The sequence below is a fragment of the Rhea americana genome, unplaced genomic scaffold (genome assembly GCF_003343005.1).
Source record: "Rhea americana isolate MKP2758 unplaced genomic scaffold, rheAme1 scaffold_5, whole genome shotgun sequence".
Taxonomy (NCBI): domain Eukaryota; kingdom Metazoa; phylum Chordata; class Aves; order Rheiformes; family Rheidae; genus Rhea; species Rhea americana.
The window spans coordinates 8,230,175-8,257,512 of NW_028186645.1; the positions used below are offsets into that span (position 1 = coordinate 8,230,175).

At 38.2% G+C, this 27,338-nt stretch overlaps 1 protein-coding gene across 6 annotated transcripts in view; it reads left to right on the plus strand.

Annotated features, from left to right (window-relative positions):
* The window catches only part of FOXN3 (forkhead box N3), a 168,469-nt gene that overhangs the window by 89,349 nt on the left and 51,782 nt on the right, over positions 1-27,338 (plus strand). For all 6 annotated transcript variants that reach the window (XM_085317562.1, XM_085317565.1, XM_085317564.1 and 3 more), the window contains exon 4: positions 9,546-9,610. In XM_085317562.1, coding sequence (XP_085173688.1) covers positions 9,546-9,610 — 65 coding nt within the window. The remainder of the gene's footprint in view (positions 1-9,545; positions 9,611-27,338) is intronic.

Below are 27,338 nucleotides of genomic sequence, written 5' to 3' on the forward strand. Positions count from 1 at the left end.
TGTTTCTGGAAGAGATTTGAATGTCATTAATCTCAAGTCCGACTAACTGACAGGCCATGGTTAAGTCACGGTTAGAAATATAAGTGGGAGCCTGATGCAGGAAGTATTTGAGAAATTCAGACAGGTCTACCAGTAAAGCTGCTTGAGAAAGAGCAAAGAAAAGAAATGGAGTCAGCATTTGCTCTTCTAAGTTCAGCTCAGTTTCAATTTGGGAGAAGAGGCTCTTTCAGTGGAAMTTTATGTCTTTATGCCTAACCAATAGCTCTGCTGTTTCACTGTGGTTCAGTTACTCAGGTAATTAACATAAAAGTTCTCTAAATCCTTGTCTGGTTTTTAGAGTTAACTACCTGATACAGTCTTTACATCAAGTGGAAAGTGAAGGTATGCTAGACAGCCAGTTCTTAGGACCACTTCATTTTCTTCTACCTGAAAGACTTCCTTTCCATTCTAATGCGATTCCAATGAAGTAAAAATAAAACAGAAATGAACCTGTTTCCCCTCCTCACTTGTTCTGCAGAAAACAAACTCTATCCYCAGAAAACTGGAGTGCTCCATTTCTAATCTTTGTAGACTGTAAGAGACTCAAACTTTCMCATGCCGGCCAAGTCAAAGTTTGAGGCTGCTGCAGGCCTAACGACGCCGTGGCCCTCTGTGGTCTTGGAGGCCAGAGAGGCCATCCAGGAACGGGATCCTCTCTTTAGCTTGTGTTTCGGGGAACTGGTCTGCGTGAGCTGGCAYGCACACACGCTCCACAAAGCACGAGCCAGTTGAGATAACTCCTAAGCTTCCCCAGCCTGACTGCCACCAGTTTTTCATCTCATGACAGATTGTCAGCAACCATTAAATCACAGTCATAGAATAAGGAGAAAAGTAGCACGACAACACGCAGAGTAGCCTGCAATGTTTTTTCTTACTTCAAAATAAGGAAAGCAGGGGAAAGTACCAACCCAGGCTGTCGTAGAAACACATACTGTATTGTTCCTACTTTAACTGCATGCACTTCAAAGGATTTCTCCTTTTATCTAATGTGTTGTTGCTTAATGATTATTTATTCCTCTCAGAGATCTGTAGGCTAGGTTGGTAGGAGTGTATTCCTGTTTTTAACACAAAAGAAGGAAAATAAAACTGAGACAGGAAGGATGAAGTAACTTGCCTTAAGTCACAATCTGATTCAGTGGCAGAGGTAGAATCCGAATTGGAGACTGATAGCCAGCAACTCCTTACTCCCATTGGAAGCAAATCCTTTTTAAATTAAAATTAATGTGGGACAGTTACCTCAGCATGAATTTCTAACTATGTCAGGACTCTTTTCTCTTTCAATACTCAGCCTAGAATTAAAATGTACTCACAATAAATGTGTTAAAATATTTAAATACAGAATAGTGACAGTTTTGAGTTGCACGGCCTGTCATACCTCAGACAGCTGTCTTTCTTAAAACAACAACTGTATAGAAATTGAGTTATTTTATGTATTAAAATAATAATTCCTCTACTGTTGTCCATAAAGATATATTCAGATCTTGGGAAAGAACAAAATTCTTGCTGAAGGCTACACAGTCTCACTCTGGAGAAGAGAAGACTTCGTGTGTCACTTCAGCAGTGAGAGACTTCCGAGTATCACAGCAGAGTCATTGATGGCTTCCAAAAGACATGACCATATTTTCTTGAACTCAGAAATGACTTTTTTTCTCTAATTTTGGAAATGTGAAAGGGTTTTTTAATTATTATCATGATCTCTCCCACCCACCCTCATTCATTTATCTATTTTTTAAATTATTTTAAATTGGCAGAATGGAAGGAGAATGGCTTTGGCAATTTGGAGAATGTAAAGATTTGATCAACTTTCCACTTTATCCTTCAAAAAGTAACATCAGATTTTATTTTCAGGTGTTTTGTTTGTGAGTAGCTTGCCCATGCAACTTTTCCCTTGTCTTTAATAAAAATTCAGATGTAATCCCTCTGGCATTGTTGTCATATAGAAAACTCATTTACAGTGTGCAGGAGATCAAAATTTTATTATTCACTCAAAAATGTGTTAGGCACCCTAGAGAAACCAGGAAAGACTCCATCTAGGAGCTTAAAGTCTCCATCCTACGTGTCACAGTAAGTGAGAGATACTGAGAAACAATAAAAGAGGGAATTGCAGAGAAAAGAGAAGCATTACCAGTATGTTAGATCAGTCTTCATAAATTAAAAATCAGTATTGTGAATTCATAAATCATTTTAAAAACAATGTTTTGTCAGTTATGCAAAATTAGAGAAGATTGAATAATGATTATGTATTTAAAATCTCTGAAGTAATCAGTTTTCATTAAAATCAGGAAATACCTTAACACATACCTTTCAGATTTTTTTAATGTATTGTCATTAGCCCAGTTAGGAGAGGGTTTTTTTTTTCCTTTGATTTGAGAGCAGGCTTGCTTGACTGTTGCTAGGTGATAGCTAATTGTGATATTAATGGCCAGCAAGCTGTTGGCAGAGATTGTAAATTTTTTTTTCTTGTTAACAAAATGTATGCATTAGAGGTGCAGCAGTATGTAAATGCTTTTGTGTTGCTCAAAATTTATAATGTGGGTGATAAATTTGTTAATGTAACCATGGTTATACTGCCAGATGTATAGCGTTAACTGCTCTTTGTACTGCAGTCTTGTTAGTCCAAGTCCAGTAATGGCATTCAAGCTGAATGTAGAAAACCGAACATGATTTGGTAATGGCAGAATTTGTGTTCCCTGATGTGGGAAGTGACGGTCTAAAAAGCATCAGTGAGGATGACTGGCATAAGGAAGTACTATTCATCTTTTAGCATCCAGAGGGATATTATATTCCTACAAAAATAGGCTTTTCTTCTCTGTTACTACCCCACTCAAAATTTATTTCTAGAGGAATGCTAAAAATTACTCTCTTCCAACTTAATTGGACATTCAATAATACTTTATGATAGTGGTCTGAGTCCAGCTTACATGGGAGCTGAATGTACTTGTCAGCAGCATTGTTCCTTGCTGCCATTAGCTACAAGGTTTGTCAGACTCCAGGTAGATACAAGCAGCTATTGCTATGGTTATCTCAGCAACTTTAGCATAAGAATGATTGTTTTTTGGTTGCTTTTCAGAAACCTCCTCAAGTGGGTTTGTATACTTGAAAAATGGTCCATTGGTTGTCGTTTGACAGAACAGTTTGCTCTTTCTAGGTTTGGTGTCATTTTGATGTTTTCCTTTAATTCACTCTTTGTTGGAGATGCAGGTGAAACTGACTGTAAAGAATTTTTTTTACCATGGGATGGGCTGGCAATGGTGCATTTACAGTGCTGGTGCAGTGAAGTCTTTGTTCTCTTCACCTGGGAGCTGTAGCTTCTGCATGTTGGGATTTGCAATTATATTGCTTTCCTGGTAAATCCTATCAGCCCTGGGCCAAAGGGAGGTCATCACAATGAATTGCGTGCTTTCCCTTCTGCTTTCAGTGCCTTACTGGGACGTCTTGTGCTTGGTCACCAGAGGAATTACCATTTCTCCTGCCACACCTTTCTGCAGAATCCATGTGTTGGCCTGGCTGCAGAGGTGCTTTGGTCGGTCATGGCTTGCATAGCCATCGCTGTCACTTACKCGTACCCATCATTTTTACCACTGCCACAGGTGATCACATACTGGTAAGGTGAGCTGGGTCTTGGATTCAGGATCCTCTATTGCTGTTGCCTGTTGGCGGTCTAGCAGCATTTTGCTGACAACATGCTTTGTGCTGGTTATAGCGTGTGCAGCAGCTTGTTAGCTTGCAGCTGACACTGTTAATCTTTATACTCTTTACCAAGTTGTCCCCCCCTTTCCTTGGGGCTTTCTTGGGAACATCCAGGCTTGCAGGTGCTTTGGCACTAACGGTCTTCTCACAACTAAGCCCACTGAGTCTTTGCTGTGGTCGGCTGGAGGTATAGACCATCCTCACTCCCCCCACTGAGCCATCCTGGTCGTGGTTAACAGCTCCCTGTTTCAAGGGCCTTTGAAGTGTGGTTTCTGGGGGGTTTTGTTTGATTGCTTGTTTGTTTTTTTTTTCCCCCTTTCTGTGTGTTCCTGCTTAGCATCGCCCTGTGGACATATTTGGTAACAGAGTCATTGGCTTATATTTATTGCCTTTCTTCTCTGTTTTCATCATCCCTTAGTTGTGGTGTGCAGTCCTACAGAACAGAGATTGTTTGAATTTTTAATTGTTTGGGTTTTTTAAATCTATTAATCAGGCTTTTCTGACAAAGAGGCCTGTGAGAGTTTTTGGCATAGTTGTAAAATACTGCAACTGTGAAAGAAAATTCATACTCTGGCTTTTTTTTTTTTTTTTTTTTTTTTTTTTTTTTTTTTTTTTTTTTTTTTTTTTGGCTTTAAGAACTACACTCATTTCTCTAATGTAAATTCCAGCAGACAAAGGATTTATATTTCCTTTTTTTAAAAAGTCTCTTGAAGCCTACACACCTTTTAAAGGTTTTATAAATGTGTGGCATACGTTTCGATAGAAATAATTAAGCCAGGGGCTCACACACATTATTGCTTCTGTATGCCCTGGGAGCTGCTGGTTTGGTTGGCTGGCTGGCTGGCTGCCAGGAAGCCACACTGGCTGGTCAGCTGGCTTTTGGGTCAGCCTGGTTTCCAGCAAAAGTTGCRTCCAAATCAGCATATTCCCATGGAATGTTTTAGTTTTCAGCAAAGCAACATTTTCCTATGGAAAGGCCTTTTTCAGAAGAATCTTCACTACCCTCAGTCAGACGGTTTCTCATGCCTGAGGCCCTACACTATGCTGAAGTTTCCTACAGGTTGTGTCATCAGAGGGAAAACAGCTAATTGCCTGGCTTGAGTGGAAATCAAGTCCCATTTGTCATTAAAAATTGATAGAAAATCCTCAGAAATGTTGGATTTGATCAGAGGTAGCTTCTGGTTCCAGGTATCTCACTTTACAAGAACAAAAGCTCACAAGTTAGTACCGTTAGTCTTTAGATTTCTCCACGGCTTGTTTTTGATGTGAATGTGAATGCTAGCTTTGCTCCTCCGTAGAGGGGCACTGATGCTGCAGTAAGAATGGCTGATCATTTTGGACGGAGATTGATCCTGCACTTGACACACCTGAGCCTGTGTTCCCTGGTGGTCAGTATAATCTGCTACTGTTCTATGCATTTTGACCAAATGCTTTTACAGTGTGGATGTCCCTTTGGCCGAGGGTACGATTGAAATTAGTGTGTTTTCTGCAAATTAAACCAGTGATCCTTAACAGGTGACTGTTGGTGTTTCCGCGTGTCTTCTTACCCTTAAACTATTCTAACTCATGTTATTGCAATGTATTTATTTGAAACTCCAGCTCTTTATGATTCATCTAAACCAAAAAGTATGTGAAAGTTCTATTTGTTTCATCTGCTGGGAGATTAAATCAATCCAAACCTGTGTGTAACAAAAATATATTTGGCCACAAGTTTCTTTGCACTAAGAGTTGTTCAGCCTAGCTACCACTTTTCTTCTAGTAGCCATATGGAGATTTATTAGAAATTGACTTTAGTCAGTGTGCTTGACTAAGAAGTTGGGGGAGGGGGCGTTAATACTGCTAATTGTGTAAGTATTAATCTTATCCATACAAATGAAAATTCAGAAAACAGCTTTTATTTTTATTTTGCCTAAATACAGACCGTCCTGTTAACTTTTACAGGAAAACCAGTCATTGCTCTCTAGTAACTGAAAGGCTAAAAAGAAGAAACAGTTCATTTGAAAAAATGCCTGCGATAGCCCAAATGGCTTTTTATTATAGATGGTCTTTGGAAGAATGAACTTTTTCAAATGATTTCTTAATCTAGAATGGGGAAGCAGTTTTTGAACACTTTAAAGTGAGAGCTAGTTTAACAGTCATTTGTCAACTTGAAATAAGTTTTAATAATTAATACCATATGAGATTTGATGTGTGAGAGTTTGGGAACGGAAAGACAATGTATCCAACGCAGATAAAGCTTGGCTAAACTCCAGCAAAGCCCTGCAAGCACAGAAGTTTGTTGTTCAAAAGGCCTCACCAGTATCTGTGGCACATTATTTACATGCTTGAATTCTTTAGCTTCCTTCCCCAAGAGGGCACAATTAATTTTCTCAGTTCACGAGGGTTTGTGTTGAATCAGATGGGTTTTTCATGAAAGCCTTGGGCCTTTTTTCAAGTTGGAAAATACAGATAAATCACTCTTGCTTTGTTTCTTTATTAGAGGCATTTTGTCCATTCAAATGTATGTAAGTATTCCCTATCCTTTCTTTAACTCCGCTTCCACCCACATACAGGAATGTCACAGTCTGGTAGTAAATTTTTTACAACAGTTGGGAGTAAATTTTTTACTACAACTTCATTTCGTAATTCCACTATTTTTAACTTGGACTTTTGAGATATATATATATATATATAGAAATGTCATTCTATGGATTCTGGTTTCTGCAGCACATTGGTACAATAGGAAGACTACATTATTGCTTTCCACTTGTAGCTTAGCACATGCTGTCCTGAARACTGTTCAGGACTCTGATGCGATATAAAAATGCGGTTCTATTCTACACAAGTGTGAATGCCTTCAACAGCCCTTGACCTTCATGTGAGTTGAGGAGCTACTCTTGAAAGACTGAGGCTTACTCTAAGAAATGCAAACAATTGAATACGTTAAGCTGTATGAAGCAAGTGTGCTTGTTTAGACAAGTGCCTGCCCCAGTACACTTTAGCACTTATGAATGTAGGCCTACTTAACTTTTTTTGGTCATTTTGGTCTCTTTCTCTGTCTCTCAACTCCCCTTTTTGTTCAGGAGGCTTTTATTACTCATGTAATTGCCTTGAATCCTTTTACAGTCCATATTTTAACACTTTATTTAAATGAGCCACACAGTTAAGGTTTTATATGTTAGCACAAGAGTCTCGGCAGAATAATTATAAAAATAGTGTGTGTTTTTTGTATATGGCATTTTATCAGAACTTTGCTAATGCTGTAAATATAATGGACAACATCTGTTTTCCATTTCAGTGCTTTTTGTGTAGTGATTGCCTACTCACAAGAGAAGGCTGACTTTGAATAGAAATAGTGTGCATGGCTTGCTTCACATTTTGCCTGCAAAGATRAAGGTAATAAAGGCAGAGTTGCTCTATAATACTCTTACTGAAGGGTGTTTGGTCTCTTGCTTTGAATTTGGGTGTAGGGTAATCTTTTATATGTTAATAACGTAGTTTTCTGGTACTAATTTCATGAAGAGCTTAGTGTAGTAAAATATATATGGTTGTCTTTAAGCTTTAGAGGACTTGTTTGAAGCATATTTCACAATTATAGAAAARATCAACCAGCAATCTCTTCGATCTTCCTCAACAGTGTCCTAAAAAATCTGTGTGTTTTTACTTATTTTCCCTAGATATTGTGCTTTTAAAATACWTGCTGTGTCTAAGCCCTAGGATGTAATCAGTGAACTCTTAGGTATAGTGCCTTTCACATTGAGGGCTTCTGGTCGGAACAAGGAGCAGACCTGGAGGCACCAGTGTGTGGATTTCCCCCGGAGATAATGAACTGCTCAGTAGTGGAAGGAGGGGCGTATCTGGTGAAAAGTAATTTACATTGTTACAAAAAGTGCAAGGTTGCCTTTTGTGTCCAGGAAGTTTGGTTGCTTTTTATTTTTGCCCTGAATAGCTCCACACAGTAAATAGCATAATGCCCTGTATGTTTGCGTCTTGGAAAGCCAAATGGCATTGAGGAGCTCCCTGCGGACCATTCTTTCCTTGCATTCTTTTCTGCTGGATCTTCTGTCATAGCTTGGGCATCTTGTGAAGTACCCCAGACTGAAGCTGCTTTTAGTTATGTATATAGCATTCTCCAAGGAGTAATTGAGTAGAGTTGCTGTTTGTATAAAGAACAGATAATATTAGGAAGTTGGTTTTTTTGCTCTGATTAGGGCTTCTGATCTTGAGGGTCTTTGAATGGGGCAGTGTTAGCAGACAGCTTTTGCTCTGAGCCTCTGCTTTGGACTACATGGGTTTAAGAACAACAACAGACCTTTCTGTCCGAGTGAAAGGTTGTGTAGAGGGTGCTGTAGGAAGAACAACTCTTCTGCTTTCACAGAGGTGGTTACAAAGGGTATGTTGATGTTGCATCTCCAGGTCTTCTTATGCTGCTGCTTACATCATAGGTATACCATCAAAATACGTCTGCAAAACCTATTTTCCTCCGTCACCATTTTAATAAAGCCACTCCAGTGCCTCCTGTTTTTCCATCCCATCAGGCACAATTTCCCTTCACCTTCAAAGCTCTGCACGGCCTCTCCTTGCATTGCGTCTCCTCTCTCTAGAATCTGCCTTTGCCAGTGAAGCTGGATGGTTCACTGCCAAACAGCTACGTTTTCAAATAAGCGCTTTTGAATACTTCCTCCATTGCTCCTTGTACCTCTCATCTGTAGTTACCTTGCTGTCTTCCTTGAGCTCCCTCTCTGAAATTTTTTGCTGTGGTAAACGGACAGGGGCGAGGGAAGTCGCCCATCAACTGGCAGCTGCAGGGCTGTCTGTCCTGCTGGGTCTTTGCATTCACCCATCTGCTTTCTGGCTTACTTGACCTGCTGTGAGAGGATGCCATTTTTTCCTACTGCACATTGCATTGCTCCTAGCACAGTGGGGTCTCTGCTGTGTAGTGCCTCCAAACTAAAAACACACCGTGTTTTTAGTGGCCTTGTCTCCTCTACTGAACTTGCTGTCCCAAGCAGTCAAAATCATCACTAGGAAAGTAAGCTAATGAAATAATCCATGGAGGCAGCCAAATCGAGAAGACCATTCTCGTGTTTCCTCTTCTTCCCCTTCTTTCCCAGTGAAGGTTGGGTTTGTTGCTCGGTTCCAGCCACATCTGGCAGAGGGGAGGTGTCCCAGAGAGGACAACCCCAAGCGCCAGCGAGCAGGGGGCTCTGCGGAGGCCGGGCCACTGACAGTCGCGAGCACCCAGCCCGYGTTGACAGACAAAACTGAAATTAGTTAATTTGAGGACTCGGGGGACGGCTTGTTTACTAGCGTGCTCTCTGATGCGATGAGATGCATCTCATAATGTCTGGCGCTTGCATGGACGTAGTAGTCCTGGGTAAACACAGCAGCTGTGTAATGTTTGGCTAAGGCTGTCTCGTGTCAATGCTTTAGCTGGAGTGGTGGGTCAGTTATGGCTGAGTAAAAGTTCAAAGCATTTTGTTTTTCAGCAGATGACCTTGCAAAAAGTTGTATATTTCGCTGTCCTGTGAATTCAGTAAATATTTTTGCCATTAATTTCYTTTTTTCTAATTTATTTCAAGCTGCTTCTCCTCCTCCCCCCCCAAATTAGAGCGTGGGTGTGTGTTATGCTGAGGATTTTTTTCTCTTGTGAAGAGAATGTGAATCTTGAATCAAATTAACCTATTTTTCAAGTTAGATTTTAGGCCTTTGCTTGAAGGCAACATGCCATGAAGTTACATTAGCTTTAAAAGCAAAATGGATTTTGTACAAATAGTGACTTGCGATTATTAAATGTAAACGAGATTTTCTTTACACTTATTTCTTATTACCTTTAGCACATCRGGTCCACCCATTTGGCCAGGAAGCACCTTTTTCAAGAGAAATGGAGCCCTTCTACAAGGTAGGTGATGGATACTACATCTTGGAGTAACTGCTCTGCTTAACATATACCTCTTTCAAATTGCACAGTTTTTAAAATACTCACTGGGGAAGAAATGACTAGCTATTTTTATTTTCCTTATTTAACCTCTTTCCTTTATTGTGTATCTGGTGCTATTAAAATGGTGGTTTATTGCATAAAGTGAGTGTAGTCTATGAAAGTTGCTGCTTTTTTCTTTCCTCAGGTTATTATTTGCTTACTGTAGATTAAGGCAAAAGGCCTTCTACCCTTCGTGCTGAATAAAGAGTGCCCAGAACAAAATGTTAGAGGAATGGTTATAGCTGGCTGGTTGAAGAAGGATTGTTTTTTGAGAGAAACCCATTCTTTTAGCCCCTAATTTTGCTGAGAGCAAAATGTCTCTACAGGTAGGGTATCAATGCTATGCTGCAGAAAACAATGACAGAAGGTTTGTCTTGAGAAACCTACCCGGTGTTAAGGGTGTTTATGTTCATAAGGGAATTTGAACTATTTATTCCCGTTAGATGGAGAATATAAACAAAAGCTCTGCATGTACAGATTTGATAGGTGAATGTTTTCAGTCTATTTTTATCAGACTTCTTAAAATTATTATTCATTGCTAAGCGTGTTTACRTTCCTGCTATTGACTACGTAGAACTCTCGTCGTTCTTAACAGAATTGTCTTGGGAACACATGGAGAAGGCTCTTTCTGCAAAGTCTGTGCATTTGTATGTGGTGCAAAAGGATGACTTTACAGTTTTTGCAAATATTTGTCCACGAGTTCTGTGCTCATTCTTATGGTGCCAAGAGTTTTATGGCCTGCTTTCTGACAGAAAATACTGCACAATGTTCTCCAGAACATTTATCCAAATTACTTTAGGATGAAGCCTTAATCATAACTAGATTCACAAACATATAATTGGCAGGAAATACTGCTTACCTTCCACATACCAAAGTAATCCAGCATCTGTAGTTTGCCTGAGAATATTTTTCAAATGATTTCTTGTACATATCTATGAATTTGCATCATTAAATTATCTAAGACTTGTTCAGACCTATTTGAAATACATTAAAGGGTTCAAATTATTTCTTAATATTAGGAGATGGTATAAATTGTAGATTTTGAAGTCTTTTGAATTTGGTCTGGGTAGGATTATTCTGCTGTCTTTGCAGTATTTCCTACTGGAAAGAACTGAAGAAAAGGAAGAAAAAAAACCATGTGAAAAGATATGAATAATTAGTTGTCTGTCGTTGAATGATTTTGTTTCTAAATGTATACTGGCACGTATACATTCTTTGTAATTTGGCTTCATAAAATGTGAAATATTCTGTCAAGTCTGTACGGTGTGATGACCTACATATTATGATGCAGGATCTTTAGGAATTAAAAGCAACTATTTTGTAGACCCCCATATCTCAGTAGTTGCTTAAAGCCTTCTCTTGAGAAGAAGACAGCTCTTCTCTGCTCTCCATCTTCCAAAAAACCAGAAAAATTCTAAAGCCCAAAACATTTCCTCATATTATGAGAGAAAGAGAAAAGAGAGATGACTGTCTTTTGAAGCAACAAGCAAAGCCTAACAGACCTTTAACTGAGTTGGCATTCTGTTTTGCTCTTTCAAGTGGAGAGGTGAACTTCCATATACATGATACGTGAAGTTGGAGAGAAGAGAGAGTAGAGTGAAGAAAAAACTTCGTGAAGTCATCTTTTAACACTTCCTGGTTTGAATTTTAAAACAAAAAAGTAACCCAAGCAGCCTCTGTTTTGTTTTTTTCCCTTCAATGAGTTCTTTCATGTGCAGGTCTCAGGAAAATAATAAATTTGTGTAAAGGAATGCTAGCAAGTGCAGGCAGATTTCAGATAAGGTCATGGACAGGCTTGTCAGGTCCTACCATTTATGACCATCTTAAGTCTCTTTTGCCGGTCCTTATGTCCAGCTTAATGCATATGGGAGAATGAAAAGTTGACCTAAATATCAGTTGCAAGTTACATTACTGCCTTTGCATTGTCAAAAATTTAGTAACAAAGGAATTTTAAATTTGATAAATGTTTTGCTACACATGAAAATAAGGTTCAGTCTGTATTACAGACAGCTATATAGAATAATATTCATGTGCACTTGTCGCACCTCAAAAAGAGCATTTTCTTTAACRATTTACAAGAAGTGGTTTTGGGAATGAAGATTAAAAAAAATCCACAATGTAAGTAGTATTTCAGCCAAGATGGACTAACGATCTCCTAGTTTCCATTCATTTTATACCTGAACTAACTGGCAAAGTAATTTTAACTGTTGTAAAGTATTTAACATATCTCTGCTGAGAAAGAGCGACGGAGAAACTAGTTATCTGCAGATGTCAAAATAACAAAGGAAGAAAATGGGAGGGTATAAATTCATTGTAGCCATTCTGTGTCCATAATATCTTTGGCATGACCAGGATTAATTCGCTGTTCTCTGCTGGCTGTGTTTACCTGTACTTTGTTCAAGAATATTTAACTAATTTCCCAAAATGTATATACTGTGTCCTTTTTGGTTGTGACTTTATTGGATATGAGATGGCTACCTCCGTGGGTTTTTTGGTCTTTATTTCTTTGAGATTGTGGTACTGTGGTTTCTAACATTAWCTCTCTGGTCAGAATACTTTTCCTCTTTTGTAAGTCACCTGCTGTAGCTACTTTTTAAAAGTAGCTTGTCTTCCTATTAGATGAGAACTGTTCCTTGTATCTTTGTAATCTTTTTTTCTTATGCAATCCCATGTAGAACTTCAAACAATATAGATAGGATCTTTAGCCTTACCAAATTCTGATACCTTTTYTCAAAACTTACTTGTAAGTCCATGGAGATTGCCTCATTCTAGCCTTCAGGATTCCCAGAAAACACACAGTTTTTGCTCTTATTGCCTTAACTTTTATATCTAGGTTTCTGTAACTTGTTTACTGTACATGCTGGTTTGGTATCAAGTCATCGCTTAATTTTTTTAATCTTCTGTGTTGGAGCTTTTGTTTTTTCTTTATTCAACTGTCTTAATACTTCTATTTTTATTCAATACAATATGTGACAGAAGAAATCTGTGTGGTAGAAAAGATTCAGAGATATGTTAAACTCTTTAAGAACTTGGTGCTAGCTGAGGTGGGTGAGGACATATTCGTAGTAGTTCTGAGGCGTTGAAACTAATGCGTCATGTTCAGGTAAGATCTGCTTTATTTCTTTTGCTCTGGTTTTGGGTATTAATCCCGTGTTAAAACCTTGAAGATGCAGTTGCTCAGGAATCAGTGGCAATAATTTAAACTACTTCTTGATTGTTTGTCTACTTTGCCTTCAATATATCAAAATTCTCTAAAAATAAAACTACAAATTCATTTTACCAGTAGTCATGTGTAAATTCCAGCTGCTAGCTGAGTACCAGCTGTGAAATGTACCTAGACTTTGTAGGGTTTCTTGTTCTGTTTCTCAAAAAATTGTAACTGTCTGTATTAGCTAAAAATCTCTGAGAGAGAACTTCTATTTTGGAAGAAATAAACTGAACTTACTCTTTTTGTCTTATTTGTACTTACACTCCAGTAAAACTAAATGCAGTGTATCGTTGTGTCTTCTTGTATCAAATTTGTTCTGTCCTGAGCTGCAAGAAAGTGCACAGAGATGTCGATTGTGGGTATAATTACAGCTGGCAGGAAAACAGAGTGCAGTATTGTGAAAACAGATTTGCGTACGCTGTTCCTGTTCCAGTGGGAATTGAAACAAAGTGTAAGAACTTTAGACATTGCCCCAGAAGATGCAAGAGCTCTGTGATCAGGCAACGTACTGGCATAAAGGATTGTCTCCCCTCTGATTAAGACAGGTATACGTCTGCTAGTCTTAAGGCAGTGCTCAGGTAAGCTTTTTGGATTGAACTACTGAACAAAACCCAGCAGAAGCAGACCCTGCTGTAGTATGGTAAGTATTTATCATTCAGGGAAGGAGAAAAAKGAGATGGCCTTCCTTATTGTGACTAGATACTTCACCTTGGATTACTTCTTCCAACAGTTCTTGATTAGCTGTAAGTACAGCCATATCTCTCTGCTAAACGTCTGCTTTCTTGTATGAAAAAAAATCTCTACTTGCTTTTCTGATGATCAATGCAATTTCAGTCTGCTGCCTGTAGATGTTATATCAAAGATATGAACTGCTGCTCTGGAGTTCTTAAAAATGTTTTTTGCAGACTTGCCCTTGTATCTGTGAATAGGATTGCAGTATTCAGTGAACTAAAGTCAGACTGTCTGACTTTCCCATAAAGTCGCAAATCCCTTTTAATTAGGAGGAAGAAAAAGTTTGGCCAGGAAAAAACCCTTTCTATTTGCAGAACACAGAAGGAGGAAGAGTAAAGAATTGTGCACTTCCTCAGTACCGCTTAGCTAAGAGAGCTCTGAGAAAGGAGGACTTGTCCTCCCAAGAGCTCACAAGTTGCTTTGTTCACTCCATACCATCGGCTACAGGGAACAATCATCTTCATTCTCCATAACAAAGCAAGAGATATGTTGGTTATACTAGGGTRACTTGACCTCTTCTCAGGGAAAACATTTTATAAGACATTTTCATCTTTGACTGATGCCTTCCAACAGCCTATGCTTGATGTGCCCTGGACCAGCTTCTGCTGCTGTGGCCGAAAAGGGAGGCACTATCTTTTAGGAATTCTTGCAGGAGAATTAGAAGCCACTGCCCTCATGGGCTCAGATATCACCAAAGCCAGTATGAGATGGTGACTCCAGAATTTGTTGCACAGCAGAAGTAGAAACTTTGGCTGCTATTACCTCAGTAAAAATATCAGCCTTTGATACCCTCAGTCTAAGATGGTGGCTTTCAAGTTTTAATTTGCTGATGTCTGATATCTAATCATGAAATGAGGCTTTCAGGAAGTTACCAAGAAATACAGCTCTCTATTCTTGGATAAGAATGTGATTTATTTGAAACAGCAAGAAAATTGTATCCCTAATTCAGAAAGTTTATTTTGTACAAAATCTGTACAGACTAGACCTGAAGAGTCCTACGTAAAAAGGTGAGGAACCAGCTTATTTATAAGCACATACACACATTTGTACAGAGATCTTTTCCTTCTTTAATATCCGTGACATTCTTTGAAATGACCAAACAGTCCATTTAATCCATTGTCCATTGAGTAAGAAGTGAGAGAGCAGATCTGGACTTTCGCATTTCCAAGTATTAGCTATTAATAGAATCTTTTGCTGAAGTAAAAATAAGCCAGGGGAGGAAGGAGAAAGGGTGTAACTGTTATTACTTTCTCTTATAAAGACTAAATTAGGATCATCTGCTCTTATAAATCAAAATGTCCAGCCTGCTTTTTGTGTTAATTCTGACATTAAAAGTATAACAAAAGAAGGAACCAGCTTTTATGGACAAGAAGTACTACCAATATTAGCTACTCCAGTCTTTCCTTTGATGACATTTTGTGTAGGGGGGTTTTCTCATTACCTTGAGGATGAGAGTTGATAACAAATTCACAAAGAAAGGATGCATGCATGCAGACATATGCTCTCCCTCTCCCATACTGTGAAAAATTGGGATGAATTTTTCAGCAGTCACCATCAAATACCAGAGGGCCACTGCGGGCCGAGTGAGCTTTTAACAGTGGAAATTCAGTTCATCTACTTTTAACTGGATATTGTTTCCACTGCACGAASAGGACAAATGCAGCTTCTTCCCAGGTGTGTGGGGATATATGCAGCCCCACCATACAGTAATGCAAGGTATCCATACCTGCTGGTGATAGTTGGGGTGGGGAAAGGAGGAACAGAAGACCCGAAAGATAAGAGAGTTTAGTAAGTCACAGGTGAATTAACTTTCAGAATTGCATGCCTTACATCTCAAAATAAAACCAGACCTGGAAGGAAAAAGTCTGTTTTTTTTTTCTACTATGGAGATGTGCAAAGAAAAACCAACATGGCAAGGTAGCATATGTATTACAAATGTTTTACTAGTATATAATATTTAAATGTAGTGATATACATAAAACAGGCCAAGAGGAATAAAAAAGGGTTGCAAGACCATCTGGTGTTTAGGATTGGTAGACTTAGGTGCTCTGATTTATAATACAGCTTTGGGCAAGACCTTTATGCACAAATCTAGCTAAGCATTAATGCCTTTCATGTTCCCCAAGAACCTAAACTCTTTTCTRGTGTGGGGCTGTAGTTCCTCTGTTTCCTGCTCTATAAAATGATGTTAATAGTGCTTCTCACTGCACAGAGCTGTCAGCTTACAAAATATTTGTTCTGTGTCATATTCTGATGCTACGCTAGTGGCAGAACCTTAAACAGGGAGAATCTAACTGTAAAAAGCAACCATGTTGTCTGTTTGCTTTYGCAGAGGAGTGTATTTTAATATCTTTTTTTAACTTGAAGTTTGAATTAGAGTCCTCACATTCAGATGTGCATTCGGAGGCTGTATTTTTACCTCCATAAAGTAYGTTTTGTTCTGGAGATCTGGGTTTTTTGAGTGCTCAGCTCAGTTCACCAGTGTTCTTTCTCTARTGAAAGAACACCAAACTCTTTGACTTCACCATGTTTCTTCTAATTTTACTTCTCCCATTTCACCCTGCTTGAAATTGTTGTCCTGTTTAGGCTCTGTACTTGCTAGTGAACTAGCTTTGGATGACCTGCTGAATTAACAGCAATGCTACTATCCTTCCTTGTTACAATAAAATGCTTTTCATTTGCATTGCATTATTATTTAAATGAGCTTTTTTTTTTTCATGTGAAGCGTACCTGACAATCTCTTCAGGAGTTTCCTTTCAGGAAGATGATTCACGTGGAGCCTCCGTGGAGACTGAATATTTGAATAATTTATTTATTATTAGCATTCAGTGTGTTTGCAGTGGTATTATTGAAGAAGTAAAATTAAGTCGAAGGGGTTGTGCAGTGTGTCCCTAAGGGAGTAATTTGAACAGCAGAGCTCTCCTTTGTCTGGGAAACTGGGTAAAACCCTACTAGACTGCCAGAGTCCTGAGGGTGCTGGTAAGGTTAGTGTTTGTGAAAGAATTTTAAAGTAGCCGTAATAGCAAGTGTATTCCATAAGAAAAAACACTGAGACAGACAGAGTCTTACAGTGGTTCTTACAGAAGTGGTCACTTAGGTGCAACATTTTTAGTTCTACATTCTGTGCATAGTAGATTCATATGTAGTACATTATATATTAGCTGTATGGTATGTATATAATATTTTTGTATTCCTATTTTTCTAGTTAGATATGTAATGCAATTTGTAATGGCAAAACCCATTATTTATTAAGTACCTGAAGCATGGTCATGCTAACATTGATAGAACTGTTAATAATGGAATGTGCCAGSTAGACATTTATATGCCCAGACACTAAAATATCTGCACTACCTTTGGCTTGTAAAGTTGAAAACCAAGAAGACTGAACCGCAGCAGACAAAGCATCTTAATGTTAGATGGCATTGCATAGTATATGAAGTAAAGCTTAATTCCTACCTTATTTCAATTTTAAACTCAGTGACTAGCATTTTAGTTTTACATAGTTRTTTTTGCTGTCTTTGCAGATAACTCTGCATGTTTCATAACAGTCCCTCATAGCGGCTTAAAAGTTATTACTGATGAGTGATTCAAGATAACGTTTACTGGCTTTGTTTATTTTCCTTGACAACTAAAGGGTGTGGGTGAGTGCTCTGAGTCAGGTCACACTGCAGTACTAACCTTAGGCAGAGGAGAGGATACATGTGTGTTTGCTTATGTATTTTACCTTCACTGTGAACTGTTCTATAAACTGTTATAGTAGAAAAAAGCACTTTGAAATACACACTGCAGAGAGAAATAGCTTACTGCTGCTGCTATAACTGCTTGCAGTTCTGGCATGACTACMTCAAGAAACAGCGCAGTATAGGAAGGGATGGAAGAGCTGCACAAAGCATGGAGGAGGTGAGGAACAGGTGGTCCATGAGCTAATCTACAGGTAGCATAGCACTGAGGGTACTACTAACTGGCCTGAAATGTGTTCATATTGTAAAGTTGGTCCTGCAGGTGGTCATTGCTTCATTGGTGTGGTCTGTGACTTGGTAGTCACAGACTGCCACTGTCCACTTCTAGCAAATCACCAGTAGATGATCTCCTCCTTTTAAAGAAAAATATTCTCGGTTCAAATGCTTGAAGTGCTTCTGTGATTSCCTGTTTTGTGGGCATTGGCCCAAATGCTTTTCCTCAAGAGACATATCCTGTTTTCCCCCATAAACACCTATATGGGACATCTATACATGTGGGAATCTGCTACCCTTGGGTTTCAACTGGATAAAAAGATACACATCAAGAGGAGTGGCAAGTTTCCACTCAGTGGCTTCCTCCTCTGTCTGGTTTGCCATTCTTCCAGGATTCCWCCGACATTTTCATTTTCCCACCAGGAAATGTTTTCTGCTCAGAACATGGAGGTTATATGCCGATATCCAAGGTTTCTGAAAATGTGGCAGCTCGGTAGGAACATATTCTAAGGGGAAGTCGGGTAGCAGGGAAACCCTGGACACATGCACTGTAGATAAAGAGATAAGGTTGTCAGCAGTATTTCTCACATTTTTCTATAGATAGAGTAGGGGCAGGGAGAAAATCTGTGGATTGTTTTGGGCTCTGCTGTCGTGGTGGTTTTCGTTTACAACCAAATGCGTAATAGGCTAAACTCCATGAATGTTGCATACTCAGTTCTATAACTGCTGCAGTAGGTCAAAGCAAGCTTTTAGTTACTGGAGATAGAGCTGAGGTGAAATAGATGAATTTTGGTTTTGATTAGACTCTAAAATTAATCTTTGTTGCGATAGATTGCATTTGGTGTGCTTTGGGCCACTTAAATAAGTAGAGTCATCTTATTTTAATAATGAAAATCTTCCTTAGAGCCCAGCAAGCCAGTTCAAGAAGTGGCTGCTCCTCTGCAATGTGTATTGCTACCCAGACTTCACTTGCTTTCGGGCTAGTCTGCCTCTGGGTAGGCTAGGGCTTAGAATAGAAATTTCAAGTGACCTGTGACATGGACTTAGTTACTACCATTTAGATAGTATTTAACAGCAGCAGTACTCTGAACGAGTCATGGTTAAAAAGTAGCGGTACAATTAATGCAATAACRTAGAAAATAGCACAAGATGTAAAGATTTCTTTTCCATAACTGAACGTTATTGTGATTATTGCAATCAAAATCTCTGGGTTGATGAACTGGAGCATATGCTCCATGCTGAGAATCTGTGACTGTTTGGCATTCCTAAAATGTGAAGGTGGCTGATAGTAGAAGTAATCTTGGCTTTCATAATTGTAGATCTGTTTGAGAGTACAGCCACTAGAGAGGCGTAAATCTGTGCTTTGCATGGATAGAGATAACTAAAAAAGAGTAATTTTGCAGTAGTGTCTCTATGAGAAGTTTTGGTGATATGCAGATTGCTATGAACAGGGGAATGCTGTTGTCAGGCTGGGCTGTTCCTTGACTGCGTATCAGGTTTCTTGAGACAGAACTATATTGAGAGAACTAAAACAGAAGCCCTGTGAGCTGTTAAGATACTGCTCTTGCTATGACCTAGCTTAGGTAATGGGCCGTTATATATTTCTGGATTCCTGAGGAAACCAAAGCTTCATAACTAATAAACAGAAGAAAATCATGGGAAAAAGAGCAGTGGTGATCAAGTCCAAGAGATGTTCATATCTTCTGGGTTTTTTGTATGTTGTCTGTGTTGATATTGTCTGTAGTTGACATGGGCAATAATTGTTCATTTATAACATACTAAGAACTTCTCCCCCCTTGTCAGAGCAAATCTGTGTGCTGCTTTTTAAAGGTTGGCAAGTTTTTGTTTCATAAAAGGCATTTCTTAAACCTCTAGGAAAAAAAGGCTAATTATTAGAAAAGGTATAGTATTAAGAGAGCTTATTTTTATTTGAACACCTGAGAAAACTGAGGGGATCTTTAATAGGAAGGGTGGTCAGTGTAGTCATTTCACTGATGTTTTATTTAAACTAAATGGAAGAAAACTGGTTGGTTTCCGGTACTCTTGCAATTCTTCAGCTGTTCACTGGTGAACATGTAGAGCTCTGGGATGGCAGAAGTCTTATTTAATAAAATAATTATGAATGCATCACTTCTATTCTGCTGCAATTTATAACAAACTTAAAACTGAGTTGGGACTTTTAACAGGGTAAGAGGCAGGATTTATTTCTTTATCAGTAGAACTACCGTGTGTAGTTCCATAAACCAAAGGTGGGACTCCTTTGGGGGTAAGTAGTTCGTCTTTCCACTCTACTCTGTCACTTTCAATCTACTTTAAAGTTACATTTGGATCTTGAAGGAGAGTTTATTTAACAGTCCTTTCAAATCCTCAGAATGAAGTAACTTCTTAATTTCTTGACAAAAGTAGTTTTTGTCCGTAAGTCCTTAAGTTTTTTAAGTTGATAAAATAATTCATCTTTTTAATAGTGACCACAAATTAGCAAAGAAAACATGACTTAAAAAAAAAAATTTTTTTTTTAAGGACAAACTCTATCAATTTGGAAATGTCATCATGGATTTCATCTTTATATGCTTTTTCTTAGGTTCCTTTCTAGATCAAAGTCCCACAGTGGTTGCTATTGCATAAAATAAAGGTAATGCATTCACTTTCTCTCTGATAATGTTTATTTGAAAGTCTAGCCTATCATACTGCTATCCAGGGCACAAGTCAAGCATAAGGTGAAATTGAAATTAAAATTTTTCAGAGTGATGGAAAATTCCRGTCCTGATTTTACATGTATGAATACCCAATATGAATAGAGATACTAAGGGAACCTACTGCATGTCTTTGATTTTCATATTTCTGCAGTACATCCTTGCATTGAAGCCTTTAAACAGTTTATTTTGTATGAATGCATAAGTTAATTTTTTCATAGTAATAAAACAGGGCACACTGCTTTATGAAATGTGTTGAGCTTTAGCTTTCAGTTTTTGACACTAGTATCTAAATAAGCCCAATTATATTCTAGTCTCTAGTAACGTGACATGTGATGTTGCAGCAATACTCTGTTTYCTCCTGAGATGAAAAAATAAAATAACCAAGGCCAGAGTGACCACATGATCAACTTTATGTGAACAAATATGTGTATGTTAGTGTGTATTTAGAAGTGTGAATTGTTGCCAAATATTTTGAGCATGTACAAATAAATACATATTTGTGTAGAAAAATATTCCTTTTTGTGCAACAGACTTGTTGCATCTGTGCTGTTCTTGTAAACTGTGAAACCTGAGCACAAAGGAAAGAAATTACCTTGTAAATGCATTCTAAAGTTTTTCTGGGAAATCCAGATATTTCCATTGCTATTTGGAAATGTTTTTTATGTCATCCAAACGCTAGACTTGAGATAACACAGTAAAACTCTTAAGTTTAACTGTTTTTTGATTGCAGATACTGTCCCTACCACCCCCATGTTATTTCTTTTCTTTCCCCCATTTTTTTCCCTACGTAAATATTTTCTTCTCACCAGTATTTCCCGATTTACATGACTGGGTATGGAGGTCAGTGCTGATGCTTGTGCTTTGAACAACACTAATCCCTTAAAAGGCAACATGTGTAAGAAGTGAATATTTGGAGTCTGGTTTCAGGCAGAAAGACAAGAGAAGGAACTTGGTACAAGGTACTCAAATTGATATTTAACATCCCCAGTAAACCTTTAATTTCCCATGCTATCTGCTGAACAGCTTAATGGTTGAAGACAGCGATGACAAGGGGAGAATTTGGTGGGAGCAAAGTTTATCGAGCCAACTGTATTGCAGGGTCGTGGCTCCATGGCTTTTCAGTTCGGTCATGGTAGGACTAGCTGAGCTCCTGTTGCTTATATAGCACAGGATTAAGATCTACTAGAAGATTTATAAAATGAACCTTTTCTATCCTCCGGGTAGCCCTTAGTTTGCTTTCGTAGGATGACAGTGGGCAAAAATTGTAAAACAAACATTGTTGAGTTTTTGGCTGATATTTTACTATCTCCATGATTAACTGCAACTTTTGGGGTTCATACAAATCTTAAATATTTGTTTTGCAAAAGGAAGAAAATGAAATGTAAAGGTCCGATATGAAAATTGCTAATACATAAGATTTCTTAACAGCTGTTCAGCAGCTATCCACAGATTGAGTACAGTAGTTTATGATGGTGATAGTGAGCTTTCAATCTAACTAAAGGCATCTCCCATCTTTTATTTGAGTTTGTCCAAACAAGTAGAGGTGTTGTGACAGTACTTAAAGTGAAACAATAGTCCTTTCCATTCAAGATTAGCTTAAAATAATAATAAGGAAAAAATACACCTTGCAGCAGCTCTACTACATGAAAAAAGATCCTAAAATATATGATTCCACTAGAGGTTTTATTCACCTGGCAAACCTGTTTTGTAAGTYGAAATTCTTTTCCGAATAATGTCTTAGGGGAGTGTGTTATCTAAGCATGACAGAAGGAGGGACAGCTTTATACACTGGAGACAATACAGAAAGCAGCTGAAAACTGGGAAACTTTGTAACCTGCAGTTTGAGGTACACCCAGATGCTGCAGAGAAGAGTCAAGGGTCTGGAGAGGAGCAAGAGGAGCCCCTGAGGTTCAGTAGCTGCTTCTGCTTCTGTGACTTCCTTGACAGCTCACATTTGAAAATGAATAGTCGTGATTTCATTTTCAAGGCTAACTCACACCAGCAACCGCATCTGTAAATATTTAATTCCTACACCACACCTTCCACACATTTTAGGCTACTTAATTTATATTACTTCACAAATAACTTGATGAAAAGGATATGAATTGTTGTGTGGCAACTGTAATTAGCATCTCAAGTCTCCACTTGCACATTTGTGCTAGTTAAAATAACTACCTCTGCTAGCTTCGGGACTGCCTGTCATCTTAATATGCAACATCCAGCTTTAGGTATTGCCTTATTGAAAATATCCTGTTTTTTTTTTCTTTTTTAACATCTCAGCTGTCTTGAACTCTTCATTTAACTTATTTCCTTAGTATTTATTAACTAAAAACCAGGAAGTTGAATTTATACATTAACCCAACAAATTGAAGCCTATAGAACTTTTTTCCCTAATGTACGCTGTTTGGCCATTAAAAAAAAAAAAGAGAGAGAGAGGAAAAAAAACCTGTGCAATAAGTAACTCTGGTCACTAAAATATGTGCAAAATAATAACCTCGAATTTCTTATTGTCCCTTGCACTTCAAAAGCAGAGATTGCCTTTGGCCACGAGCTGCTGCTTCAGGTTACGCTGCTGGGAACTGCCGGCAGCCTCTCCTTGGGGGAAGAGGTGATCCTCAGCTCTCTGGGGAGAGAGTTTTATACAGAGTATTAAGTTTTCTAAATGACTTGTGATTGTACTAATTCTAAGCGCTCAGGACAAGTTTGACATGTATTGTTCTTTTTACAGCAACGTAATGTTTCATCCCAGCTTTCAGAGAAATGCTCTGTGGTGGTGATTTCGCAAGATGTATTTCTCTTGCACTTTCTGAACCACAGCAGATTGCTGTTCTATAAAATATTATACTTACAAAGCTGACTGTCAGTTACGTTAATTTGCAATTGGTAGTGCTTTATCTACGGTAAGTAGAGTACAGGTTAAAAAAAAAAGCTTATGTCTTTGCATGCAATTTTAATTCAGCTCTCCTTTTATGTGTACTTTAGGATACAGATCCTCATATTATGGAATCACATAATAACTTTTTTCCATCAGTCATCTGTCTTACTCAGTGCACTGTGGAAACCGTGCACCACCATGGAAACTGAGATTTGGTGGGCTACTGCAAATCTGGCATTTCCTAGCTTTTAAGGACTCGACTTTGGTGGGAGGGAGTCTTTTTGTTATTTTTTTTCCTTTTTTGGTTCTGCAACCTTGCAACTTACGTTTAGCTTAGCTATTTCTATAGGCAAGAAAATCTGGATTACGTGTTCTGCTCCATGTTTTTGGATGCTGCATGTTAATCTATTTTAGATGGAACTAGTTTATTTCTGTTATTATTTGACATGCTTAAAAGAAAATAAAAAAAGAACTTTTGACACCCGTTTTAAATGTTCTGAGCCTACTGTGAGACTAAGGTATCCGTTTAACACAAAATGACTCTCTTGTTACTTAATTGTTTAATCAGTTGTTTTTTCCCCCTTGTCTCTACCCATTATGCAAGCTGGTGTCATAATTCATTATTTCCTTCACTAAAGTAGGAACTCTGGGTCACTTTCTGTTATCGGTGAAAAGCTACTTGCACTCTTCAGGAATTCATAATCTAGTCACTGTAGTAGAAATACAGTGTGTTATCTAAGTTCATTCACGGGCTACTTTTCAATATGTGTGCGGGGCACTTTGCAGAAAATCAAAATGACAAACCATGGCCCTGAGATGCACAGAGTCTAAATGTTACTGAGTATAAATAGGCCCCTTAAAATTTTTTTTGTCCTCAAAAACTATGAAATATTGTCAAGAATGATAGATTACGTGGATTGTGGTGATAATTCTGAGCAGCTGCCATATATAGCACTTCTCATCTTCAGTGTGCTTTACAGCATTACTCATTTAATTCACACAGCCCTTTTCAGCAGGTGTGGGTGAGCGCCAGTACCCCTGTTTCTATGGCTAGAGAAGGTTAAGTGGAGCAGCTTTTAAATGGAGCAGCTTCTGCAGAGGAGGCCTGTGCCCATCGATCGTGGCAGACGCCACCGGCTCCCTTATGCTGCTGCAATTCCTGGTGTAGGAAAAGCCAGGTAGTAAAAGGGGGAACGTAGGTGTTCAGCACTTGGCAGAATAAGAAAGCTCATGTCCTAAACAAAGAACAGGAAAGGAACTGGGAAAAAAAGACCGTTTGTGTGAAATGGTTATAAATCTAATTGGTACTTCCAGGACCAGACGGAGAGTCATTTTATCTCGTAGCGTCTGCATGGCTCTGTTGCAGCCATGGCTGCTGTGTAAGRTATGGGCTAGCTCTCCTGTAACGAACACCAGTGACAGCATTTGTTGTGGCTTCCTGCACTTTTGCGTGTGAACTCCCTGAAATTTCAGTCTGGATATTAAGGACTTATCGGGTGTCTTTGCACTTTTTGCTGCGAGCATGAAATGCACACGTGCATGTATGCTCKTTTTTCCTGTACAACTACTGGACTAACCACATAGGCAAGTGTGTGGTCTGCAATTTCCTGCAATGTTTTCTCTGTTTAAAGTACTTGAAGCACAGAGCACTTAATTTAAGCAGTTCATGTTCTTTGGAATTGAAGAGACTGCCCTGGAGAAACTCCTAAACTACTACTGAATTAATGCAAACCTGGGCCTGAGGATTGCTGGCAAATAAGAGAGGATGAGCGATGAGGGGATGACAGAGCTGGCAGAGCCTCCAAATACAAAGGTGGAATGGTTGCAGAGCATTATCTTATCTAAATGGTAATTTCTATTCTATACATTAATTGAAACACATAATGTACAAACAAGTGTTTAGGAAATCTTTTGGAGGATCTTCTCCCAAGGGGATGTTTTAGAAGTAATTTCAAGTTGTACATGCCTATTCCTGGTTTAGTTGCTCTTATTTACTCTAAGAACTGCAGAGAAGCCAAGTGTCCAAATTATATGCTCTCTCTGAGCCATATGTTTTTACATATTTAGAAAGTTTTTTGGGGGGGGTTTGGAGGCAGATGTTATTTTGTTCTTAATAATGCTGTTACTAAATATTTTTAAGAATATTAATATTTTCATTTTCACAAGGAAGGAGCAAAACTGTCAAATTCATAAAGGTTAATAGTGTGAAATAGAATAATCTAATTTTTGAATACAGAAAGGAGTCTTCAGTTTCTAAAGAACATTTTCAGTAAGCAGCGGCTAAAAACAAATTTATTACTTATTTCTTAATGAATCATCTTAAGGACTGCTTTAACTTACCCAGAGACCAAATTGGATTCATTAAACCAGTTATAGGAGGGTCTGATTGTGTATTTGTTTTAAAAGTAGAAGCAAGCCTCCTATTTTGTAACCAGCATATGTTTACACAGGAGGCATGTTTTTTGTTATCTTGTGAGATTTGCTTTCTTTGCTGTCTTACTGTACATTCATGACTCCAGTGTGTATGCATCCTTGCTTTTGTACGACATACCACAGTTTGTGTCTCCTGTGCTCTCATGCACTGGTAGACATGGGTAATACTGCTGTTTTGTTTGCTACTTTGCCTTTTTATGGAATATAGGGGCATACCACCTTAAAAAAAACCCCAACAACCAAAAACTCACCACATATCTCTCACTTAAAAAGCTATGTTAGTAATTCTTTGTTTTGGGTAATTGCAATGACCTCAGGTGTAGCAAATGAATATAATGAAAACCAAGAGGGATGCAGATTTTATTTTTTAAACTTTTCCGGAAGAACAATTTTTTCCTGTCATACGAAGCTACAGTCGCCTGAGAGGACTTAAGTGAGATTTGGAAATGAATTCTTATCCTGGGCCCAAATATGAAATTATGTGTGGTCTGCCTGGGCATTTCAGAAAATCCAGTCTTCTAATTTAATCCAAATAATTAGATTTTGGATTAAGGTAGGTTATAGTCATCAAAAACAAAACAGGTAGACGTAATTTTTTTGTCCAGTCTGGATTCTTTTTCATTATGCCTAGGTTATTATTCTTTTTTATAAGCCTTCCTTCAATGATTAATCTGCAGGCAGAGTACAGAAGTTATTAAGGCTAGAGAGAGACGAAAAGATTTATGCTGACCTTACTAATTGGCTCTTGAAACCTAAAATATTTACTGCTCTAAGGATTAATAATTGTTATGGAATGATTTGTCAACCAAACTAGGTATTTCTTGCTTCTTCACGGATCAATATTAACCTTAGATAAGTAAATATCCATTGATGCCTCCCTGTAAGGGATTTTTTTATATTATTGTAGAAATAAGTCCTACTTCCAAGTGATTCACAGTAAACTTCAGTAACCAAGCGTATTTCACTCTTGGTTCCCTCGCTTTCTTTGCTAAGTGTGATCATGGTTGGCAATGAATGGTTCGTTTCTTTATCTGAAGTCTTTGGCACCAGGAATCAAGACTTAAATCATTCTTTGCATTGACGGGTAGCAGAGCGAAACGGCTCTCTCAAAGCTGACAGGATGGTATTTTGTTCTTTGCTCATGTTCTCTGGAGTCAGTGGAAAGGGCTATAAAACCTGTGATTCTTTACTTCACTACAGATTAGGGGTTTTCAAGCAGAACTTGAAGGGTTTTTTTTTCTCTGTTAGTTTCGAAGCTGAGATGTCTGGTCGTACCCTAGAAAGCATAGTAATGTTGCCACCAGGAACTTGATTATTTTTACTCTAGTTGAACTAACTAGGATTAACTATTTGCATTGCATTGTATTACAGTTTTATTAACAGAGGAAAATAATTCCAGAATTTAACAGACAAATCTATAGTCTCTCCCCACAACGTGGACATAGTATATATAATGAAACAGATTCCTTTTGTTAGAGTGTTTGTCTATTAAAAGAGACCCTGAAATGAAAAAAATGCCAGAAAGTACCATACTTTTAAAAAGAAAAAAAAACAAACAAAAAATACCTTTTCTATGGCTTTGTTGCTCTGATAAATACAGTAGGTTCCAGGGACCTTTGAAAGTGAGCCTTTAAAACTGATCTGACACACAAAAGTGCAAACATTGAGCTGATCTTGAAAAGCAAGTAAAGCCACATTGTATCTGACTTTAAAGGGAATAGTAAACTCTATCCTGTTGGGCCTCAGTTGGATA